We start from the raw sequence: 18,812 nt of genomic DNA on the forward strand, positions 1-18,812 counted from the left end.
TCCATGTTTTCCTTTATAATGTTCCCTACGATCGTCCATGGGAAAGGGTAAAGGAATCGTCACTCTAGTATCCTATAGACCGAATTTCCACGGACCTACAAGGAGCCCCGACCCCGACCATAAGCCTGCGACATGTACAGGGCCCGTCGGCCAGCGCCATGCCCAGCACCGGCGGCATGCTCACGCTCCAACGCAGCCAGAGCATCATGCAGTGTAATACGCGCACGCGCCACGCGCTCTTGTTCGCGCTGTGCCGCCTGCCGTGTAGCGACGTCGCTCCACGCGCCTGCATGAGCCGCCTGCTGTGCAGATGAGCGCCGCGGGGCACTCGGCGCGAATTTCGGCTTGGGGAGGTTGGATGAAGAGGGTTTGGCTTGCGATGAAGGATCGCTTGTGTCCTCCTTGGACGAAGCTGCTGCACTCTCGTCCTTTTCGCGCGTCCGGGACGCAGGCGCCGACCGCATACCGGGTGATTGTAGCCATGCATACTTTGACGTGACACTGTTGGCGCCGAGATGGCGCATCGCTGTGCTATCGGCCAAGCGCTTGCGCACATCTTCCGACAGGTTGCGCGAGGACGTCGAGGGCCGTTTTTTGTTTTTCGGTGTGCCGTCTTCACCACCGGCTTCCAATGCAGCAGCTTCGGCCTCTTCACGCTCCAGACGCAATCGACGCCAGTTTCCCTCTTCTATACGCTCGGCTTTCTCAATAGCGGCTAGCTGCTTTGTAGGATTGGATAGCATTTTTTCATGGTACAACGGCACGCGTGTACCATCTGGGCCAGGCTGCGTAGAGAGAGGCGGCTTGCGTTGGTGGGAGGACCATGCGCGATGTCGTGAAGCTCGGACCATAGATTCAAGCAGGTTGCGGAACCGCATACGTGTAGCAATGGACAGGTAGTCCAACGTTGGAGCGTCGACTTTGAGGTCGTACTGCTTGGCAATACGGTGGACCATGCTGGATAAGGGGTATACATTAAGGTACAGTCCATGAGCCATGCTCGCCGTGTTCATCACGGACGCTGCTTGGGCATCATCCCAGATTCCACTAGCACTTCCAGATTGTTGGATGAACGCCTCCTCCGCTCGCAAGTCCACACCGCTGTAACCCATCACATCAACGAGCTGGTCGTAGCTAGCGCCCTGTGTTGAAGACGTGCTTGGCCCTGACTGTGACTGCCGAACCGCTTGTAAACGCTGAAGCGACAGCGGCAGATGACTGGTGCTCGTATTGGCTCCTGTGGGCGTCGTCAGCAGCGAAGGGCTGCCTACGCGGTACGCTAGCGAGCTTGGGCCCTGGCCAGGCGTCTCGGAGCGCTGGGCTGCCAGGTTGGCAAGGCGGTCCAAGTTGCTAAGCGACGAGGACATGGGCGAATTGGTCCCGCTGGGCTGGCGCGTAGGGGGCGCGGTATGAACAATCTGCGGCAGCGGCGAGGGGGCATGTTGCTCTGGCTCGCGCAGCGGCATGGGAGCATCGTCAGAGCCATGCTCTATTTTGATTTTCTTCACTTGCGCGTCCGCATCAGTCGCATCACCAGGCTCAGCACGTTTTTCCATCACGTACATTCAGGCCTTGTACCGGTCCTGCTCGAGGGATGACGTCCAGGTCACGTACCGACCACGCCCGCCGCCGTCGCGCGATGTCTATCACGTGCTGATCGGGCCCACCCCGATGTAGGCAGCGGCCGTTCACGCGGCCCTGCGTTTGAATCGTATCTTTTGCGTAGCACATAGCTATAACTCTACATTTACGAAGTGAACAGACGCTTCTCATAGTGCGCAAGGCCATGCACACCGCCTTCCAGTTGGGCGCTGGCAGTACGCAGCTCAAAGCGCACCGCACCATTGTTGATACCGTCACGCAGCGCATCGATGCTCTGCATACCCATGTCCTGCAGAGAGTGCTGCAGACCAGTGTACAGGTAGGGCAGGAACTTCTTCACACTGCCTTTGTCCTGCACCGAGCCAGACACACCCTGGGCCACCTTCACGGCATCGCCTTCCGAGAAGTAACGCTGCGTCGCAGCGTTCTCTGACGCGACATCGGTGCCTATCTGGTCGAGCTTCTTCGTGGCACGGCCGGTAGCACCGTCAATGCGCTTGCGCTTCTTGCTCTGGTGCTCCATTGCCTCAATGGAGCCCATACCACGGTAGCCCTTAAGACGCTGGCCCTCACGATAGAAGTACTCACCCGGGCTCTCCGTGGTACCGGCCAAGAGACCACCCATCATAACCGCGCTTGCGCCCAGGCACAAGGCCTTGGCAATGTGACCCACGTTCTGGATACCACCATCGGCAATCACAGGCACGCCAAAGCGACTCGCGAACTCTGCCACCTGGCGCACGGCCGTGCCCTGCGGACGACCCACAGCCATGACCTCCTGCGTAATGCAGATCGAACCACTGCCCATACCCACACGGAGCGCATCGGCGCCCGCCTCAATCAGCGTCGCAGCCTGCTCACGCGTCACGACGTTGCCGGCAATCACCTGCAAGTTGGGGTACGTCGACTTGATCCAGTGGACCATCTCCACCTGGTACGTCGAGTTGCCCTGCGACGAATCGAGCACAACCACGTCGAGACCAGCGTCCACCAGGAGTGCCAGACGTTCACGGTCGTGCGGGCGTGTACCAATCGCGGCAGCGCAGTACAGCTGCTTGTTTTCAGGGTCCTTCGACGCCAGAGGGTAGTCCTCGTTCTTCAGCAAGTCCGAGCGAGCAAGAAGCGCAATCAGGTTGCCCTCCTTGTCGACAATCGGCAGCTTGCCCTTCTTGCTATCACGCAGAATGCGGTTGGCCTCCTCCAGCCTGACACCCATAGGGGCCGTCACCAGCTCAGTGGTCATAATCGACGACAGCGGAGTAGCCGGGTCACGGAACTCGATGTCACGCGCTGTCACGATACCAATGAGTTTGCTCTTCAAGCCACCGCTTTCTGTCTTGGTTAGCATTCGGTTCTCATGCAAAAAAAAAGACATGGCCCAAGAACAAAGTGAGGTCAGTGGACATAGGTAAAAGGAATCTGCATTGCTTGACCCAACTCAGGCCGAGCCTACGCAGAACGAAGGTTACAGCAGTACAAGGTTTTCATCTTGTCTCACTTGTTCTTGGTGCCGCCTCACTGTACATACCTGTGATCGGGATACCGGCGAAACCGAGACGCTCCTTAATCTCCATCACGTCGCCCACCGTCTCATTCGGGCTGAGAACCATGGGCTCTGTAATGAAGCCATTCTCGAACATTTTGACCTTGCGGACCATAGCGGCCTGCTCCTGTGGGGACATGTTGTTGTGGATCACACCCATACCACCCATGAGAGCGATGGCGATCGCCATGTTGACTTCTGTCACAGTGTCCATAGGACTCGAGAAGAACGGAGCGTTCAAGACGATCTTCTTCGTAACCCGAGTGCGAAGGTCGACCTTCGACGCCGGGAAGTCAATGTAGCCCGGCAAGACCAAAAAGTCATTGTATGTCAAGCCACCGTTCTTGCGAGAGTTGATAAGCTCAGAGACGCTAAGACCGTCACCGGACTCGTAGTTCTTGAGCTCCGACTTCGCCGCAGACGTGGGCAACAGGTTGTCGTTGAATACCTTGGCCATTTTGACAAGGGGGTGAGAGCCCGCTAGTCAGAGTGAGCAAACGCAAGAAAAAAAAAAGTTCTGCCACGTGCTGCCACGTGTGCCATTCATCGTGCAGGTCTCGAGTCGACTGACAAACGCCAGACGACGTGGTCACCGTCTGTTCGTTGCTACCATGAGCGCTGCTCCTACCGAGGCTGGCGCCGGTGCTGTGCCTATTTCGAGCACGAGTTCGTCTACGTCACGCGAGTCCCGCATTGCCACGCACTCCCACATCAAAGGCCTGGGATTGGATGAACATGGCCTGGCGATTCCTACTGCGCGCGGCTTCGTCGGCCAAAAATCAGCGCGTGAGGCGTGCGGTCTTGTTTTGGACTTGATTCGTCAGCGCAAATTTGCTGGTCGTGCTCTTCTGCTGGCAGGTGGACCTGGTACTGGTAAGACTGCGTTGGCGTTGGGTATGGCACACGAGCTGGGTCACAAGGTGCCATTCTGCCCGATGGTCGGCTCGGAGGTGTACAGCTCGGAAGTGAAAAAGACAGAAGTGCTCATGGAGAACTTCCGTCGTGCTATTGGTCTCCGTGTTCGTGAGACAAAGGAAGTGTATGAAGGTGAGCTCACGGAGCTTACGCCGACTGAGATGGAGAACCCACTGTCTGGCTATGGCAAGACCATTGTGCATGTGGTCATTGCGCTGAAGACCGTCAAGGGCACCAAGCAGCTGCGCTTGGATCCGAGCATCTATGAAAGCATTTTGAAAGAGCGCATCACTGTCGGCGATGTCATCTACATTGAAGCGAATACAGGCGCTGTTAAGCGCGTGGGCCGTTCTGACGCGTATGCCACCGAATTCGACTTGGAAGCCGATGAATATGTAGCCCTCCCCAAGGGCGATGTGCAGAAGCGCAAGGAGGTGGTGCAAGATGTTACGCTGCACGACCTGGATATGGCAAACGCCCGTCCGCAGGGCGGCCAAGATATCATGAGTGTCGTGGGCCAGCTGGTCAAGGGCCGTCGCACGGAAGTCACAGACAAGCTTCGTGGCGAGATCAACAAGGTGGTTGACAAGTATATCCAACAAGGCATTGCTGAGCTGGTGCCTGGTGTCTTGTTCATTGACGAAGTGCACATGCTCGATATGGAGTGCTTTACATACTTGAACCGGGCTTTGGAATCGACCATCAGTCCTCATGTGATTCTTGCGACCAATCGCGGCCAGGCTACGGTGCGTGGCACAGAATACGAGGCTGGCTCCGGCGCCGGCATTGTCGCACCGCATGGTATTCCACTTGATTTGCTGGACCGCTGCATGATTGTGCGCACGCTGCCATACTCTGCCGAGGAGATTAAGGAAGTGATTCGTATTCGTATTGCCACAGAGGGTATCCGAGTCGATGATGCTGCGCTGGACAAGCTTACGGAACTCGGCAAAAACACATCGTTGCGTTTTGCCCTCCAGCTCCTCGCCCCTGCATCCGTGCTTGCTAACGTGGCTGGTCGTTCGGATATTACCGTGGACGATATTGCACAGACCAACGGCCTGTTCCTTGACGCACGCTCGTCCGCACGTCAGTTGGCGTTGGCCAGTTCGACCTCGGCGCCGGCACCAGCGCCAGCGACGGAAAGTACAGCCATGGATGTGGCCTAAGTAGCGAAATTAGATAGTCGTACCCGGTACAGCAGGGAATGTTGGTATAGGTGTCCGAGCTGGCTGAAACTGCCGAACACGTTTCGCATAGAATTCACGATGCAAAGCATACCGAGAATGCAACGGTGGGTTCTCGTCTTTGGGAGGCAGCGTTTCTGTCGCTGCTTGGACTTCATTCGTGGCATTGGATTGAGAAGACGATGCTGGCTGAACTGCTGGCTCGTCCGACAACGGCGTAGAAGGATCAAGGCGTGTCGCAAAGGAGCGATCAGTCAAGTGGGCGAGGCACACGTAAAAAAAGTCGTACATTGGTGCCGTAAGGGAGACTAGCACCCATGGGGAGGTTCTGGTGCAGACAAAGCAGGTCTTAGGCGTACGGGCTTGCCGTAAACGATACTCATTCGACAGGCGCTGCTGTAAGAAGCTCTTCCATGCTCCAACCTACCTGTGTGGCCCCTGCTGTCATGGCTAAGGGGAAAGTTGCACGTGACAGTGTGGGTGGAGCCAAGAATTCGGCGTTGGAAGGAGACCCTATCCACCCCGCTTTGCACATCGACATGCCAAAGATCCCTGGCATTTCTTCATTTACGAGCAAGAAGCTTGAAAAAGACACCGCGACGGAAGGACTGAAAAATGACCTGATTATCCGTGCCGCTCGTGGTGAAAAGACGGAGCGCACCCCCGTGTGGGTGATGCGGCAAGCCGGTCGTTACTTGCCTGGTATGTATGCCACATCTCTTACAGAATGCCAGAGTTCCGCAAGCTGCGTGCTGAATACGAATTTTTTAAGTGCTGCCGTGATCCTGAGCTCGCCTCTGAGATTACATTGCAGCCTATTCGTCGATACGAAGGTCTGATTGATGCCGCTGTGATTTTCTCGGACATTCTCGTTGTGCCACAGGCCATGGGCATGGAAGTTGAAATGATCCCAGGCAAGGGTCCTAGCTTTTTGGACCCTCTAAACACGCCCAAGGACATGGATCGGCTGAAGCGTGTGGATGTTGAGAAAGATCTGGGTTATGTGCTGGAAGCTATTCGCCTTACGAAGATCAAACTCGCTGGCCGTGTTCCCATTATTGGTTTCTGTGGCTCGCCTTGGACGCTCATGGCCTATATGATTGAGGGTGGTGGCTCTAAGACCTGGGAGAAGGCGAAGCGTTGGATCTTTGATCACCCCGAAGAGAGTAAGCGTCTGCTGAAGCGCATTGCGAGTGTATGTGCTGAGTTCTTGGTCGCTCAAGTGCGTGCAGGTGCTCAACTCCTGCAGGTGTTTGATTCCTGGGCTGGTGAGCTGACACCGGACGATTTCCGCACATTCTCGCTTCCGTATATGACATCCATTGCGACGGAAGTGAAGGACACTCTAGCGACGACGCCGCTAACGCCACCTCCCATGATCGTCTATGCCAAGGGCGCTGTCAACCACTCTCTGCCTGAACTGTGCAAGGCTGGCTACGATGTCATTGGTATTGATCACACCGTCACACCGTCGTGGGCCCGTAAGGTCGTCCACGACTCGGAGACGAGTGCCAGGAAGTTCAAGACCGTGGAAGCAACGCGCTGTGGCAACCATCGCATTGCCTTGCAGGGCAACCTGGACCCTGCTGTGCTGTATGCCAAGCCCGAAGTGATCTATGAGCGTGTGCGTCGCATGTTCCAATCCTCGACAAGCGGCTTTGGCGGCAACGGTGCATTGATTTGCAACTTGGGCCATGGTATCACACCGAATGTCGACCCTGAGCACATGCGTGCTTTCCTCATGGCCGTACACCGTGTCAGTCGCGAAGTCATTGCCGATGATGACGCGTAAATAATTAACTTTCTATCCTTAATATAGTCGTTGTTTAACATAATCTGTAGAAGGGCTGGTCATCGTCACGCGCACTCTCATTCCTTGACAGTCGCCGAAGTAGCAGTCTGAACAGGTAGTGTAGGAAGGGAAAGCTCTTCTTGTTCCTGCTGTTCCTTCCAGAGGGCGTGATCTGGGTAAAAGTGTCGCACTTGCGACTCTGCGCCGACCTGGAAGAGCGCGATGAGGGGGTTGGTAAGGAGGCCCAGAACGCCTCCGTACACCAGCTTGATAAGAGGTGGTGCCCACCCACCACGCATGTCTTGGTGCTCGAAAATGGGCGCCACAATCGCAATAGAAATAGGCCAGAACCACCAGAAGGTAATAACGGCCCACCAGAGCCCTTGCAAGGCCGACCAAAGCAGACGCTCAATACGTTGACGGAATGTAATATGACGCGCAAAAATCACATTGCGTTCACTCCCTGTCGACATGGCCCGTAAGAACCAAAGGCAGAACTGTACAAAGCGCGATTTGTCCTCAGCATTGCCCATATACAAGGGCCGCCCACGTTGCGCAACATCTGCGGGCATTTTCACACCCAGCCAGCTTCCTTCAGGGCGGCAAGTCGAGGGGAAGTGCATCATCGGAGGCCATGGCCTCGTAAGTGACTTGGTGCCATGCCGAAGGTCCCAATTGCACAACGTCGAAGTGATCACATACGTGACGATCTGCTGAATAATGACCGTTACGCCCATATCACCGGCAATGGTGTTATCTTGGAAAGGCCACACACGGATAGGCCTAGGCCCAGGCGTTCGGTACATTGCACACGCCACCCCAAAGTTGGCAGCACCTGCTAGTATCATGGCGCCGAAGCCGTGCATGATAAAAATGTAGAATTTCTGCTGCAGCGTCAAAGGACCGAGCCAAACCCACTCCTTCCAAGTGCTAGGCCTGCGAGACACAAAGCCACTGCTTGCAAATGGAGCAGCTATGCAGACCTTCTTGTCCTTGGGGACATAGAGCCCGTTCGCACGGTCACACTCTACACTAGGCATTATGCTAGCTGCACGACGAGGTGCCGCGTATCTCCGTTACCAATTTTTATGCTATGGACAGTTCGTATAGCGCGCAAGGCACGTGATGATAGGGTACACATAACGTCATGGTACATTCCCTACCACTCCTCATTCACGGTATCGGTCTGCTCCAAAGGGAAAGGATTCGACACATTCGCAGAAGTGCCGTCCTTATCGCTCATATGGTATGTGTTCGTATCCTTTTTAGTATCCATCGAGTCAGCGAATCTCTGTAGCGTTTCCATAGGGCCTTGGCCATGGCTGATATGGTGCTGCATCAACTCTCTCATCTGACCAATACATTCATACAACTGTTGTTAGGGAAAAGCCATATACGTACAGTAGTGAGGTGTCCCATGCGGGAAGGGAAACCATATTCATCGATAAAACGGAAGGCTGTCATCCTTGGGCGTGGCAGCATAAACCTCGGTGCATTAGAGTCGTGTGAGGATTCATGACTGGTGATTGAACGTGGGGACCGCGCAGATAGGCTAGCCTTCTCAGGCTCGGTGAAGGTAGGATTGGAAACCGGTGGCTCCTCCATTTTGCGGCGCTTTACTTCAGGCTCCTGCTGGCCATGCTCGCTTGTGTCAGAGACTCGCTCGCGCTCGCGCTTGACGCCGTACGCAATAATCTCTTCCACCAGCGAGTGCGGAATTTCGCGTATCTCCAAATGAGAAAGCATGACATCGTAGGGCACAAGCAAACGCTGACCCAACGTCGACAGACACAAATATTGTAGCCGTAGGGTGGTGACAAGTTGCGGTGTCTTGCCTTCCGCGTTGCCTTTCACGCCTGGTGGGGCAGGCATATATTCCACCGTTGTGTAAGGGGAAAGCAACACATGCACAATACCAATCATGTGTGTTTGCCATCCATTTTCATATATTACAAGTTGCTTCATTGTTGGCATTTCAATAACATGCGTTGTGTTCACGGAGAAAGGTGGCTCAGGAACATTGGAGTGTAGTCCACTGGGTAACGAAGGTGGGTTTGCGGGATCGCAGTAGTATTCCTTGATATCTCCAAGATGGTGCTGCAAAAGACGGATCCGATGGTGATAACACGACGCGAAAAAATGTTTCAGTGTCTCACGCGTAAGATCAATTTTGATCCGCTGCTTGGTCTCTTCGTTGATCATGTGTAAGCGTAGAATCCCTTCAGGAACATAAAACTCATTTGCAAGCTGCTCCCAGTATCGAATATCCAAAGGACCCTGATATATGAGCGGTACGTGCTCTATACATACCTCATTGCCAGGAAGCAGCCTATTGTAGTACTGGATTGTACGCGCAATGGCTGCTCCTGTAGGAAAATGGTCCGCCAGTTCTGGAGTATACCCTGTTCTTGTAGCTACATTGACAAGGGGGTTATACAACAACGGTGCAGGCACCAAATCAGATTTTGCCGGTGTAGTGCCGGTGTCCATCAGGCACCCTGGTATATATCACCAGGCAGATCTCTGTGCGCGGGTGTGACGATTTTGTGGGTGTTGACTAAAGAAAATTCTGTCTACGCATAGGGAGCCGCGGCCTCTGGCGCGCCATACGTGTCGTACATTCCACCAGCCGCTGCAGCATCGGCAGGTTGGAACAACATACCCAGCTCTTGTACAATCTGCGCTGTTTTGTATTCAAGCAAAGAAAGACCCTGACACAGTTAGGTAAGGTAGTAAACATACCGTTTCCACTATCTCTGCAGGGTGCAAACTGCCCACGGACTCGACATCGAAATAGAACCGGCTAGCCCGTAGATTGGGATTGAAAGGAGCACCCTCTGCTGGCGGCTCCTCTTCGCGTGCATTTTTGCTCTCAGGCCATTCTTTCTTGGCATCCAGTTCGTACCAATATGTAGTGTGACGGAGTGCATTGTGTGGGTCATACTCAAAGCCCACAGCCGATACAGGAGACCATTTAGCATGCTCTTTGGCAAAACCCTAGATGTCAGTGATACTGCGGTAGGGTATACATACCTTGCGCGCAATGCATCGCGCCTTAATTTGCTGGCCTTTTCGTAGTTGCACGATCATAATACCAGGGGCATTGGGGTCGTCTTATGGTCAGTGAGTAAATGATACAAACCATGTCCGACAGGCTTTCCAAAATCAGGATGTCTCGGTGCAACAGGACCAAATGCCGCTTCATCAGAGTACATATTAGCAATCGTATTACTGCGAACAAGGTCTTTTGATGTCACAAACATGGCACCACGGTCCGATGTACACATGGCATCCAAGGTCAGCTCTACAGAGCATCGATCACAGCCATCTTCACAAGAACAGTCCTGATCATTAGTTGTCGTTCCATACATACTCTTTGGTCCACAAGCACCTTGGCTGCATCCATACTGAGAAGTGGGATCATACCCAACCGATGCGCCAGAAATTCGTCTGCCAAGACAGTGGTATTCACAGTAATCTCCACCATATCGATGGCTATCACGTCAGCAAGAATACTACGCACCCACAGTAGGAACATCTGCAATGATCGTACGACGCAGCGCATTCGCAAAGCTATTGTGTTAGGAGGAAAAAAGAGCCACACGACGAACCTTAATTCACAGTTCTCCAGAATAAAATCAGCATGTGAATTGTTGATCTCACGAATGATAACATTTGGCATCTGCATTTGACCAGTGGATCTTCTCTGATCGGCGCCTGCAACATTATTAGGGACATACATCCCGTTGACAGCGGCCATGGCGGCCCGTAAAGTCGTATAGCAGCGTGAAGCAATCCTCCCTACCGCGGCGAACGACGAAGCGCACACGTGATTATATAAGCGAGAGCATAGCGCAGCGGTCCAAGTCTGTGAACAACACGCAGTGTGCAGCGCCTCACTTGGAACTGTCATGTTGGAGTCACTGTTGCGCCGCCCTCAAAGGCTTCTTGTCCTCTTGGCGGCCTTTATGGTCATCTTGCTGCTATCTACCTATCTGTCTCTATCCTCATGGGGTTCCGAGCAAATCCGTACTCAGCTGAAGCATATTCCGGCCATGTTTGGTAACCAAACGTGTCCCACAGGTGACTTGCTTGCCTATTCGAACGGAAGCTCACTGCCTAATCTATTCATGAGCAATATTAAGACAGTAGAGGATCTTCGTCCTTACGCCGTTCGTGGTGATGATGGCAATCTGTACCCGCCTGAGTTCTATCCTAAAGACATTAACAAAGCGCCGCGTGCCAAGGCTGCCTTTATCAGTTTGGTCCGTAACGAAGAACTGGAGGGGATGAAGTCGAGCATGCGTGAAGGTATGTATTCTAAGTCTAACATGTAGTTGAGGACCGCTTCAATCGGAAATTCGGTTACCCATGGATCTTTTTGAATGGTATGTGCTTTCCTCACTCACCATAGACAAACCATTCTCCGAGGAGTTCAAGAAGGGTGTCTCCAAGATGACACGCTCACCTGTACACTTTGGCCTTGTTCCCCAGGAACACTGGAGCTACCCAAGCTGGATCGACCAGGATAAGGCTGCTTCGCAGCGCAAGAAGATGCATGAGGCGAATATTATTTACGGTGGCTCGGAGTCGTACAGGCACATGTGCCGCTTCCAGAGCGGCTTCTTCTGGCGCCATCCGCTTACTTACGAGCTTGGTCTGGAGTACTATTGGCGTGTGGAGCCGGATATTAAGATTTTCTGTGATGTCGACTATGATCCATTCCTGTTTATGCAGCTCAACAACAAGGCGTATGGGTTCACTATGTCCATCCACGAGTACCCATTGACGATCCCTACGCTGTGGGATGAGACCAAGAAATTTGTTCAGGCGCACCCAGAGTACGTGGCGCCTGATAATGCCATGGGTTTCATTACGGACAAGCCAAACAATATTGCAGACTCTACATACAACATGTGCCACTTCTGGAGCAACTTTGAGATTGGTGATTTGCGCTTCTGGCGTGGTCAGCAATACATGGACTACTTTACGACGCTGGACAAGGCGGGGGGTGTATGTATGGAATACACTAACAATGCAGTTCTTCTATGAGCGTTGGGGTGATGCGCCCGTGCATAGCATTGCGGCATCTATCTTCCTGAACAGGTCGCAGATCCATCACTTTGAGGACATTGGCTACCGCCACAACCCGTGGAACCACTGCCCGGCCAACCGTGCCAAGTACCATGATACAGGCAAATGTTTGTGCGAACCTGAGCAGGTATGTATGGGCATAACATGAGAGACTAACACTGCAGTCGTTTGACCGCGACAGCTATTCCTGCATGAATGAATGGTGGCGCGTGTCCGTCGAAGGCCCGCCCAAGTAGCAATTAACCCTGTCCAAGTAGATAATGTGGAGGTGTATTTTGTTGTAATCCTTGATCGCACTTCACGACGGACTACGACGTGATCGACGCGTCACCATGGCGGTCACATCTGGCCAAGCTTCTACGTCCACGTGGGATACCAGCTCTGATGTAGCACTATTTCGTGCTATCTCTATATACAGGCCGGTGGGAGAGCACCGCCATTTTCATATGATCTCGATTTTGCAGTCGCTCGAAGCAGCTCGAGAAAGTCAATCTCTCCCTATTGATACCCCACTTCATGCATCAGATGTATGGAGTAAGCTGGAAGAATTTTATGAATTACATGGCCTGAATGAGCTGGATGAAGGAAGTGATGAGGAGGACGGGCCTGAGTGGATTAGCCAGTACAATGAGCATGTCGCACGGCTGCAACGCAGTGAGAAAGCGCGAACACGCTATGTGGCTGGCCTAGATGAAGAGGAGTTTTCACTGCACCCTTACATGGATTTTGATGATCTTTTGACCTCTCGGCGTACAGAAGACGCAGAGTCGGAGGAGAGTGGTAAGACCAAGCAAAGTGCTCAAGAGGTAGTGCCGCCCTCGTCGGACGATGATCTCGCACAGTCTGATTCAGATGCAGACATGGACACAGCTACCGAGGATGATAAAGGATCTTTATCCAATCGTGGTGCAAGCACTACTTTGCGGCGAAATACGCGAAAGCGTGCTCATACTGAAACGGATACTACGCTGCACTCGCCCAAAGACGATGGCCAAGGCCCGCATACGCGTGCAGGCAAGCGCCGACGCGGTGCCAAGGCCGACGACGAAGTGCAAGAAACGCCAACTAGGCCTCTTACGCGGCGCCAACAGAAACAACTGGAAGACCACGACAAGAAGAAAGACAGCAGTGGGGGGGACGATATGTCAGATGCGGCTGCCGAAGATACGCCATCTACCGGTCTACGGTCCACAAGATCCACACCGCTACGGCGTGCCGCCTCTTCCTTGACGAAAGCAAGTGCAAACACAAGCTTACAAGCGTCCCCTGCTCCTACACCTACGCGTTCTACGCGACCGAGGCGTCTATAGAGGGCATGTATATAAGCGGCTCTGAATCACGTGCGTGTGAATTAAAGCTACCACAACCCCACATGGGCCATACAAGCGCAGCTGTCACTTGACATCACGCCTCTCTACCAAGCAAGGGGTATCTCAGGATGGCAACCCGCCGGCCCTATGAGTGTGATAATGAGGACGGAGAACCAATACGAAAGCGTGGGCGAGCCCATGATGATAGCTTGGCAGAGCCTTTCACAGATCCACTGTACTTTGACGAGCGACTTTCGTTCAGGCACTACGTCAAATACATGAGTGAGCATGCTCACCGGACTGGCGAAGCTCTTCCCACGCAAGAAGAATGGATCCAAAAGTACAAGAACTATCGTGTTGAATATAAATGGCAGGCCCTCTGGTCGTACTTCTTGCATCATCAAGGCGACGAGTGGTTCAAGGAGAAATATTCACCTGACGTGCGGTTTCAGGAAGCGCGTAAACAACGTCGCCGCGCTGGTCGCATAGGGCATAAAAAAGCGTGGCTGAATGAGCTGCGCGCAGGCGTGTTGGACCATGTATGTTTTGATTTGAAGGCTAGTTCAAGTACACAGCCGACATCGATGTATACTGTGACGAACCGATATGGCAACGAGAAGCATTATGATACCGACATACTAACGATCCCACCTGACTCAGAGCATCAATTGCTGGTGCGCACATGGCCACCTGATCTTCCACGCGTAGAACTGGAAGACCATTTGCGCACATGCCCTGGGTTTCGTTACGTGGCACTTTTAGAGCCGATCCCGCAGCGGCGATACCACCGTGCGGGCATTGCCGTGTTTGAACCAGGAACAGATATGCGCGAAGCGATTCGCAGGCTGGATGGCAAAATGTTCGGCGACTTTATGCTGCATTTGGCTGTTATGGACCGGCCTTCTAACAGTCGTCTGCGCATCGCACCTGCCTCGACAAATACCCTATCACGCCTCACGACCGACTTGGCCCGTGCAAAGAAGTTGCTCGTCAAGATGGAAGACGAAGATCGTACTTCCCTGTTTGCGGACGAATTCCTCGTGGGAGGTGATACATGGACCTGGCTTGGCGTATCGCTGTGCGACGAAATTGCCGCGCATCTGCAGCGCCTAGCGCCCCGCGATGCTGATTCTGACAAAGAGAAGCGTGTGCAGGTATGTGAACCGATGTGGACTCACACGTAGCTGAAAAAGGCCTTGGATCTGCACCTGGATGCGCTTCGGCGTGTATACCATGTGGACTATTACCTCTGTCTCCAGTGCGATTCGCGTGAAGAACTAGAGCGACGTAGTGCTTGCCACGTGCGTCGCCAGCCAGCCGAGGTGGATGAGGAGGCGACATATGTCGACGTGGAGCATTGGTGGTTGGACCACCATGATACGAAAATCAAGCTGTTTCTCGATCCTGCGCATGTGTTGCCGATGGTAGGAGGCATTGATCGTGATGCGTTGGAAGAGTCGCTTACGTCGCAGTACATTGTGCAGCTGGACGAGGGTAAGTTTCAATGCACAGTGCCTACATCGCATGGCGCTTGTGGCAAGCTGTTCAAGGCTGCTGGGTTTACACGCAAACATATCCGCAATCGTCATACCCACTGGCTCGAAGAGCGTGGGGGCGATCGGTACGCATTTGCCTCGTATTTTAATTCGTACTTGTGTGATCCCATGCGCATGATGTCGACAAATGGACCTAAAGATGGCAAGAGTGAAGATGTACCTCGGCCAGCAAGTCCACTACGAGCCGGTGAGCGCGCAGTCCAGCAGCGTGCCGCGCCACGATCCTCGCGGCCTGGATGTTATCAAGACTTGGACGGCGCTGCCAGCGGCGAGATTACAGAATTGCAGTACTAACTACAACATGTATGATATGTAGAGGAGAAATGGACACACTACAGTGCCAGCGACGCGGCCCATGTCGTTGCCTGCTCGAACAATGTAAGCGCAGGATCGTCGTTAGCCGTCTTTGCAAAGACGTTCGCTAGAAGGATCTCACGGTGTGCCGCCAGCACAGGTGCGTACACGCCCAGGAACGCACGGTACCATTCGTGTAGCCACCACGTCTGCCATGCATCTGCACTAGCATGAGCATCCAAGGTGGGCAGGCCACGTGCATGAAGGAGAGCGACCATCTGTGTAAGGATCGTCACAAGCACTTTGCGTTGCTCGAGTTGGATGGCATCGAGATGGACTTGCGCTTCGTCGACCGACGAGGCTGCAGCGCGCGGGGGAGCGTCCGACGACGAAACGCTGTGCGAGGTCGGGTCCGCACTCGCTGTTGTCTCAGTAGACGAGGCACGTTTCAGCTCCTCGACACGACGAGCAAGCTGACCCACACGGCCCAGGACCTTGTCGACGGTCAAACGCAGCATGGCCCACCAATGGAACGAACTCCAATCGCGGGACGTCGAGCCCCAGACGGCCGACGGTGTGGCCAGCGCGAACGCACTGCCAGCCTCGTCGTCTGCCTCAGTGGCTTCGGGCGTCGAAAAGACGAAGGTCACCACATCCACAGGCTCGACAATACGGTACTGCAGGAGTTTGTCACACACGATAAGGACCCACTGCGGCGAGCGCGTCCAGAATGCGGCCGTACTGGCCAGAATAGATACACGGGCCTCCGGGGTCTGTGAGAGCGCACGTAGCAGTTCATGGTACCGCTCAATGACGTTGAGCAAGTGAGAAAAGCTGCGGCTGCCAGCATTGAGCAGCGTCTGCACGGCCATATCGCGGACGACCTGCTCGGCCTCAGCGGGCGTCTCGACATGCGTCTCGTCGAGCGATGGCACATCGCTAGGCGGCGCAAGGATGCGCTGCTGGAAACTTTGCAGATCGGCCTGCACGACTTGCACACTGGCCTTGGCCTTGAGAGAGTTGAAAAACTGCATGGCCAGGGCATGGTGTGCATGCGAAGGATCACCGTAGAGGTAGACAGGCGCAGGTTCCCAAGGGGGCAGCAGCGACGACTCCAACTCGGGCGGAAGCGTGCTTTTAATACGGTCGTAGTAGGCCAATCGCACCTCCAGCTCAACGACGCGTCGTGCCAACGCACGTCGTGGATGCGACCAGGGCAGCGCGGCATCGTCAGCCCACTCGGTCCACGCCCACGTAAAGTTGAAGTTGCTCAGATGCATACTGAACCAGTCAGCCACGCGGCGCAGCACATCCGCGTGCACACGGCCCTCCGCACAGGCACTGTACAAGCGCCGGATCGTGCGCCCAATCGAAGGAGCAACTTGCTGCGGTGCCAGCGTGACGATCTCACGAAGCAGAGACGAATAGTACAGCTCCAGCTGCGGTGGACGTGGGAAGAGCAGCGCGGTGGACAGGACACACTCCAGCAGCACATCCTCTAAACTCCAGGGTCCATCACCTTGCGTAGCAAGCCATTCGCTATCGCTCTCTCCAAAGACACCCCGTGTCGGCGGAACACGCCCGTCAAACGTGCCACGACGCAGCCACTGCGGGAGGGCCAGGAGGACATGCGCACACTCCTTGCGATTGACCACGTACAAGTCCAGCACATCTTGGACAATCGCACGAAGGACCAGGCCATTCGCCCGGCCAAGCTGCGGCACACTATCGCCCATCCATCGCGCTGCACATTCAGGCGTAGGCGCGCCAATGCGGGCACGCACGACATCCGCCATACCTTTGCCCGTGTTGAGATGAGGCGGTGGCGCTAGGAGATCGTCGTCCTGATCATCGTACTTGGCGCTGCGAATCGGCGAGACGTGAATCTCGGGCAGACGTATCGTCCGTTGTTCCAGAGGCACAGTGCTCGTAATCGACGAGACCGTGGTAGGAAGTAGATGCGATGCCGATGGGAGGAAGCCTGGGCGGACGTACCCATACTCCTGCATCGCTTCTAGCGCGTGCACACGATCGACCCAGCCCTCCTCGTTGAGAAACGCGTACTCGCCCTCGTCGTGGGCGAGCGAAAAGGGCGAGAGAAGGGTGCTGGGTGCCTCGCGGCGGTCAGCGTAGGCACGGATCCCACGCACGATCGCGTCCAGCTGTTCTTTCGCATGCCCCGGCGCATCTGTCGGTGTTTGCTCTGGTTGCAGCAAGTCCGCACCCGCTCGGCACACAGTCTCAATAACACAGTCGGCCGCGGCATCAGCCACAGTGCGACTCACACCGTCACTCGCAAGCACGTCGACAAGCGCCTGCAGCGCGGCTCGGACTGAGGCCGGCGATACAATGCCAAGTGGAATTAGCGCAGCAAACACATGCAGCGATAAGCGCACATTGCGCCAGTAGTGTGCATCAATATCCTGCACAAACATATTCGCGAGATGGTCCATGACACGCATACCCAGCGAGAGACCTGCACCCCCATTGTCACCGCTCGACGGTGGCGCCTGCGTAGGCGCAAGCGCGAGCTGACCGATCAGCGCTGCGGTTAAAGCGGTTTTGTGTGGCTGCTCTGTGGCCATAATACGCAACGCACTCACCACGGCGGCAGGGAACTCGAGCGCTTGACTCTCCAGCCATGCACAAACTTTGGGAATCTCACTCGCAAAGTCAAACGAGTCTTGTTCACCGAGCTGGAAAATAGACTGGTGAATATGCCGCGTCGCTTCGATCTGCATCATTTTCGCACGATCTGGCGAAGGACCGTACGCACCAAACGGCGGCGCAGAAAAATGACGTGCATCGCCATGCGCATGGGGACCACGCGGCCCACCGCGATGACGGCCCCAGCCGCGTCGATTGTGTCGAGGGGGCGGCGCATCATCAGAAGCGTCCCATTGCGCCCGTTCGTCACGCACCATCGTACGAACGCACCGAAGAAAAGTCCACGCCCAGTTGCCTGCGCCGATGAACGTCGCACACGCCCCGCCGCCCTGGTACGCTTACGTCAGCGTGGCCGACGGCGAGGCGACGTGGGGGCCAACACGCCCACCGCTTTTTCGCTTGATCGCTCGTTTGTGGCTGCCGACATGTCGTCCACGACAGCGAAGCTGCGTGCGTGCCTCCGATGCCATTATGCACAGACAGCCGCAGAGTTCCATGCTAAGGGCTGCCCCAATTGCCAGGATTTGTTGGATGTATGTCACGATACACACTCACACGCCTTCTAGATGCAAGGCAGTCAGGAGCGAGTGGCCGACTTTACTACGTCGAACTTTGACGGTCTTATCTGCATGCTACAGCCGGAAGAAAGCTGGGTCGCTAAGTGGCAGCGTATCGGTATGTATGCTACCTACCTGACGTGCAGAAAAGCGCATGGTGGGACTGTACGCCGTCAAGGTCGTAGGTCACCTCCCAGAAGGCTATGAATAAACCAGCCCTGCGCTGTACATGCAATGGCATGCGCATGGGGAGCACGATCCGGGCATAGGCCAACCTCGCATTCATTGACATAGG

General features: G+C 54.8%; 13 protein-coding genes across 13 annotated transcripts; 6 read left to right on the top strand and 7 right to left on the bottom strand.

Moving 5' to 3' along the window:
• Positions 1-95: 95 nt before the first annotated feature.
• On the bottom strand, positions 96-1,565 carry Malapachy_3118 (transcription initiation factor tfiid subunit 4; the record flags this gene model as incomplete). Its single annotated transcript, XM_018137596.1, has 1 exon — positions 96-1,565. The coding sequence occupies one exon, from the start codon at positions 1,563-1,565 to the stop codon at positions 96-98; it is 1,470 nt and encodes a 489-aa protein (XP_017994046.1).
• A 182-nt stretch (positions 1,566-1,747) lies between these two features.
• Malapachy_3083 (imp dehydrogenase) lies at positions 1,748-3,602 on the bottom strand (the record flags this gene model as incomplete). Its single annotated transcript, XM_018137562.1, has 2 exons — positions 1,748-2,934; positions 3,131-3,602. The coding sequence occupies 2 exons, from the start codon at positions 3,600-3,602 to the stop codon at positions 1,748-1,750; spliced, it is 1,659 nt and encodes a 552-aa protein (XP_017993815.1).
• Positions 3,603-3,756: 154 nt separating this feature from the next.
• Malapachy_3072 (helicase 1 like protein) lies at positions 3,757-5,229 on the top strand (the record flags this gene model as incomplete). Its single annotated transcript, XM_018137551.1, has 1 exon — positions 3,757-5,229. The coding sequence occupies one exon, from the start codon at positions 3,757-3,759 to the stop codon at positions 5,227-5,229; it is 1,473 nt and encodes a 490-aa protein (XP_017993569.1).
• A 9-nt stretch (positions 5,230-5,238) lies between these two features.
• Positions 5,239-5,538, bottom strand: Malapachy_3126 (hypothetical protein; the record flags this gene model as incomplete). Its single annotated transcript, XM_018137604.1, has 1 exon — positions 5,239-5,538. The coding sequence occupies one exon, from the start codon at positions 5,536-5,538 to the stop codon at positions 5,239-5,241; it is 300 nt and encodes a 99-aa protein (XP_017994213.1).
• Positions 5,539-5,786: 248 nt separating this feature from the next.
• Malapachy_3075 (uroporphyrinogen decarboxylase) lies at positions 5,787-7,039 on the top strand (the record flags this gene model as incomplete). The annotated part of the gene is made up of 2 exons (XM_018137554.1): positions 5,787-5,949; positions 5,982-7,039. 2 exons carry the CDS (start codon positions 5,787-5,789, stop codon positions 7,037-7,039), a joined length of 1,221 nt encoding a protein of 406 aa, XP_017993570.1.
• Positions 7,040-7,116: 77 nt separating this feature from the next.
• Malapachy_3123 (serine threonine protein kinase) lies at positions 7,117-7,845 on the bottom strand (the record flags this gene model as incomplete). Its single annotated transcript, XM_018137601.1, has 1 exon — positions 7,117-7,845. The coding sequence occupies one exon, from the start codon at positions 7,843-7,845 to the stop codon at positions 7,117-7,119; it is 729 nt and encodes a 242-aa protein (XP_017994208.1).
• A 353-nt stretch (positions 7,846-8,198) lies between these two features.
• On the bottom strand, positions 8,199-8,962 carry Malapachy_3125 (hypothetical protein; the record flags this gene model as incomplete). The annotated part of the gene is made up of 2 exons (XM_018137603.1): positions 8,199-8,330; positions 8,441-8,962. The coding sequence occupies 2 exons, from the start codon at positions 8,960-8,962 to the stop codon at positions 8,199-8,201; spliced, it is 654 nt and encodes a 217-aa protein (XP_017994214.1).
• A 650-nt stretch (positions 8,963-9,612) lies between these two features.
• Positions 9,613-10,799, bottom strand: Malapachy_3092 (insert subdomain of rna polymerase alpha subunit; the record flags this gene model as incomplete). The annotated part of the gene is made up of 7 exons (XM_018137571.1): positions 9,613-9,750; positions 9,782-10,036; positions 10,073-10,152; positions 10,182-10,383; positions 10,413-10,534; positions 10,563-10,612; positions 10,651-10,799. The coding sequence occupies 7 exons, from the start codon at positions 10,797-10,799 to the stop codon at positions 9,613-9,615; spliced, it is 996 nt and encodes a 331-aa protein (XP_017993881.1).
• A 151-nt stretch (positions 10,800-10,950) lies between these two features.
• On the top strand, positions 10,951-12,369 carry Malapachy_3073 (glycosyltransferase family 15 protein; the record flags this gene model as incomplete). The annotated part of the gene is made up of 5 exons (XM_018137552.1): positions 10,951-11,350; positions 11,377-11,427; positions 11,454-12,052; positions 12,081-12,260; positions 12,298-12,369. 5 exons carry the CDS (start codon positions 10,951-10,953, stop codon positions 12,367-12,369), a joined length of 1,302 nt encoding a protein of 433 aa, XP_017993568.1.
• A 96-nt stretch (positions 12,370-12,465) lies between these two features.
• On the top strand, positions 12,466-13,443 carry Malapachy_3103 (mrg-binding protein; the record flags this gene model as incomplete). The annotated part of the gene is made up of 1 exon (XM_018137581.1): positions 12,466-13,443. The coding sequence occupies one exon, from the start codon at positions 12,466-12,468 to the stop codon at positions 13,441-13,443; it is 978 nt and encodes a 325-aa protein (XP_017994116.1).
• Positions 13,444-13,721: 278 nt separating this feature from the next.
• Malapachy_3098 (arsenite-resistant protein asr2) lies at positions 13,722-15,293 on the top strand (the record flags this gene model as incomplete). The annotated part of the gene is made up of 2 exons (XM_018137577.1): positions 13,722-14,597; positions 14,628-15,293. 2 exons carry the CDS (start codon positions 13,722-13,724, stop codon positions 15,291-15,293), a joined length of 1,542 nt encoding a protein of 513 aa, XP_017993875.1.
• Positions 15,294-15,331: 38 nt separating this feature from the next.
• On the bottom strand, positions 15,332-18,217 carry Malapachy_3110 (80 kda nuclear cap binding protein; the record flags this gene model as incomplete). The annotated part of the gene is made up of 1 exon (XM_018137588.1): positions 15,332-18,217. The coding sequence occupies one exon, from the start codon at positions 18,215-18,217 to the stop codon at positions 15,332-15,334; it is 2,886 nt and encodes a 961-aa protein (XP_017994040.1).
• Positions 18,218-18,385: 168 nt separating this feature from the next.
• Positions 18,386-18,728, top strand: Malapachy_3080 (transcription initiation protein spt4; the record flags this gene model as incomplete). Its single annotated transcript, XM_018137559.1, has 3 exons — positions 18,386-18,493; positions 18,527-18,635; positions 18,664-18,728. The coding sequence occupies 3 exons, from the start codon at positions 18,386-18,388 to the stop codon at positions 18,726-18,728; spliced, it is 282 nt and encodes a 93-aa protein (XP_017993812.1).
• Positions 18,729-18,812: the final 84 nt, after the last annotated feature.

Source organism: Malassezia pachydermatis (genome assembly GCF_001278385.1).
Source record: "Malassezia pachydermatis strain CBS 1879 chromosome Unknown scaffold1, whole genome shotgun sequence".
Taxonomy (NCBI): Eukaryota; Fungi; Basidiomycota; class Malasseziomycetes; order Malasseziales; family Malasseziaceae; genus Malassezia; species Malassezia pachydermatis.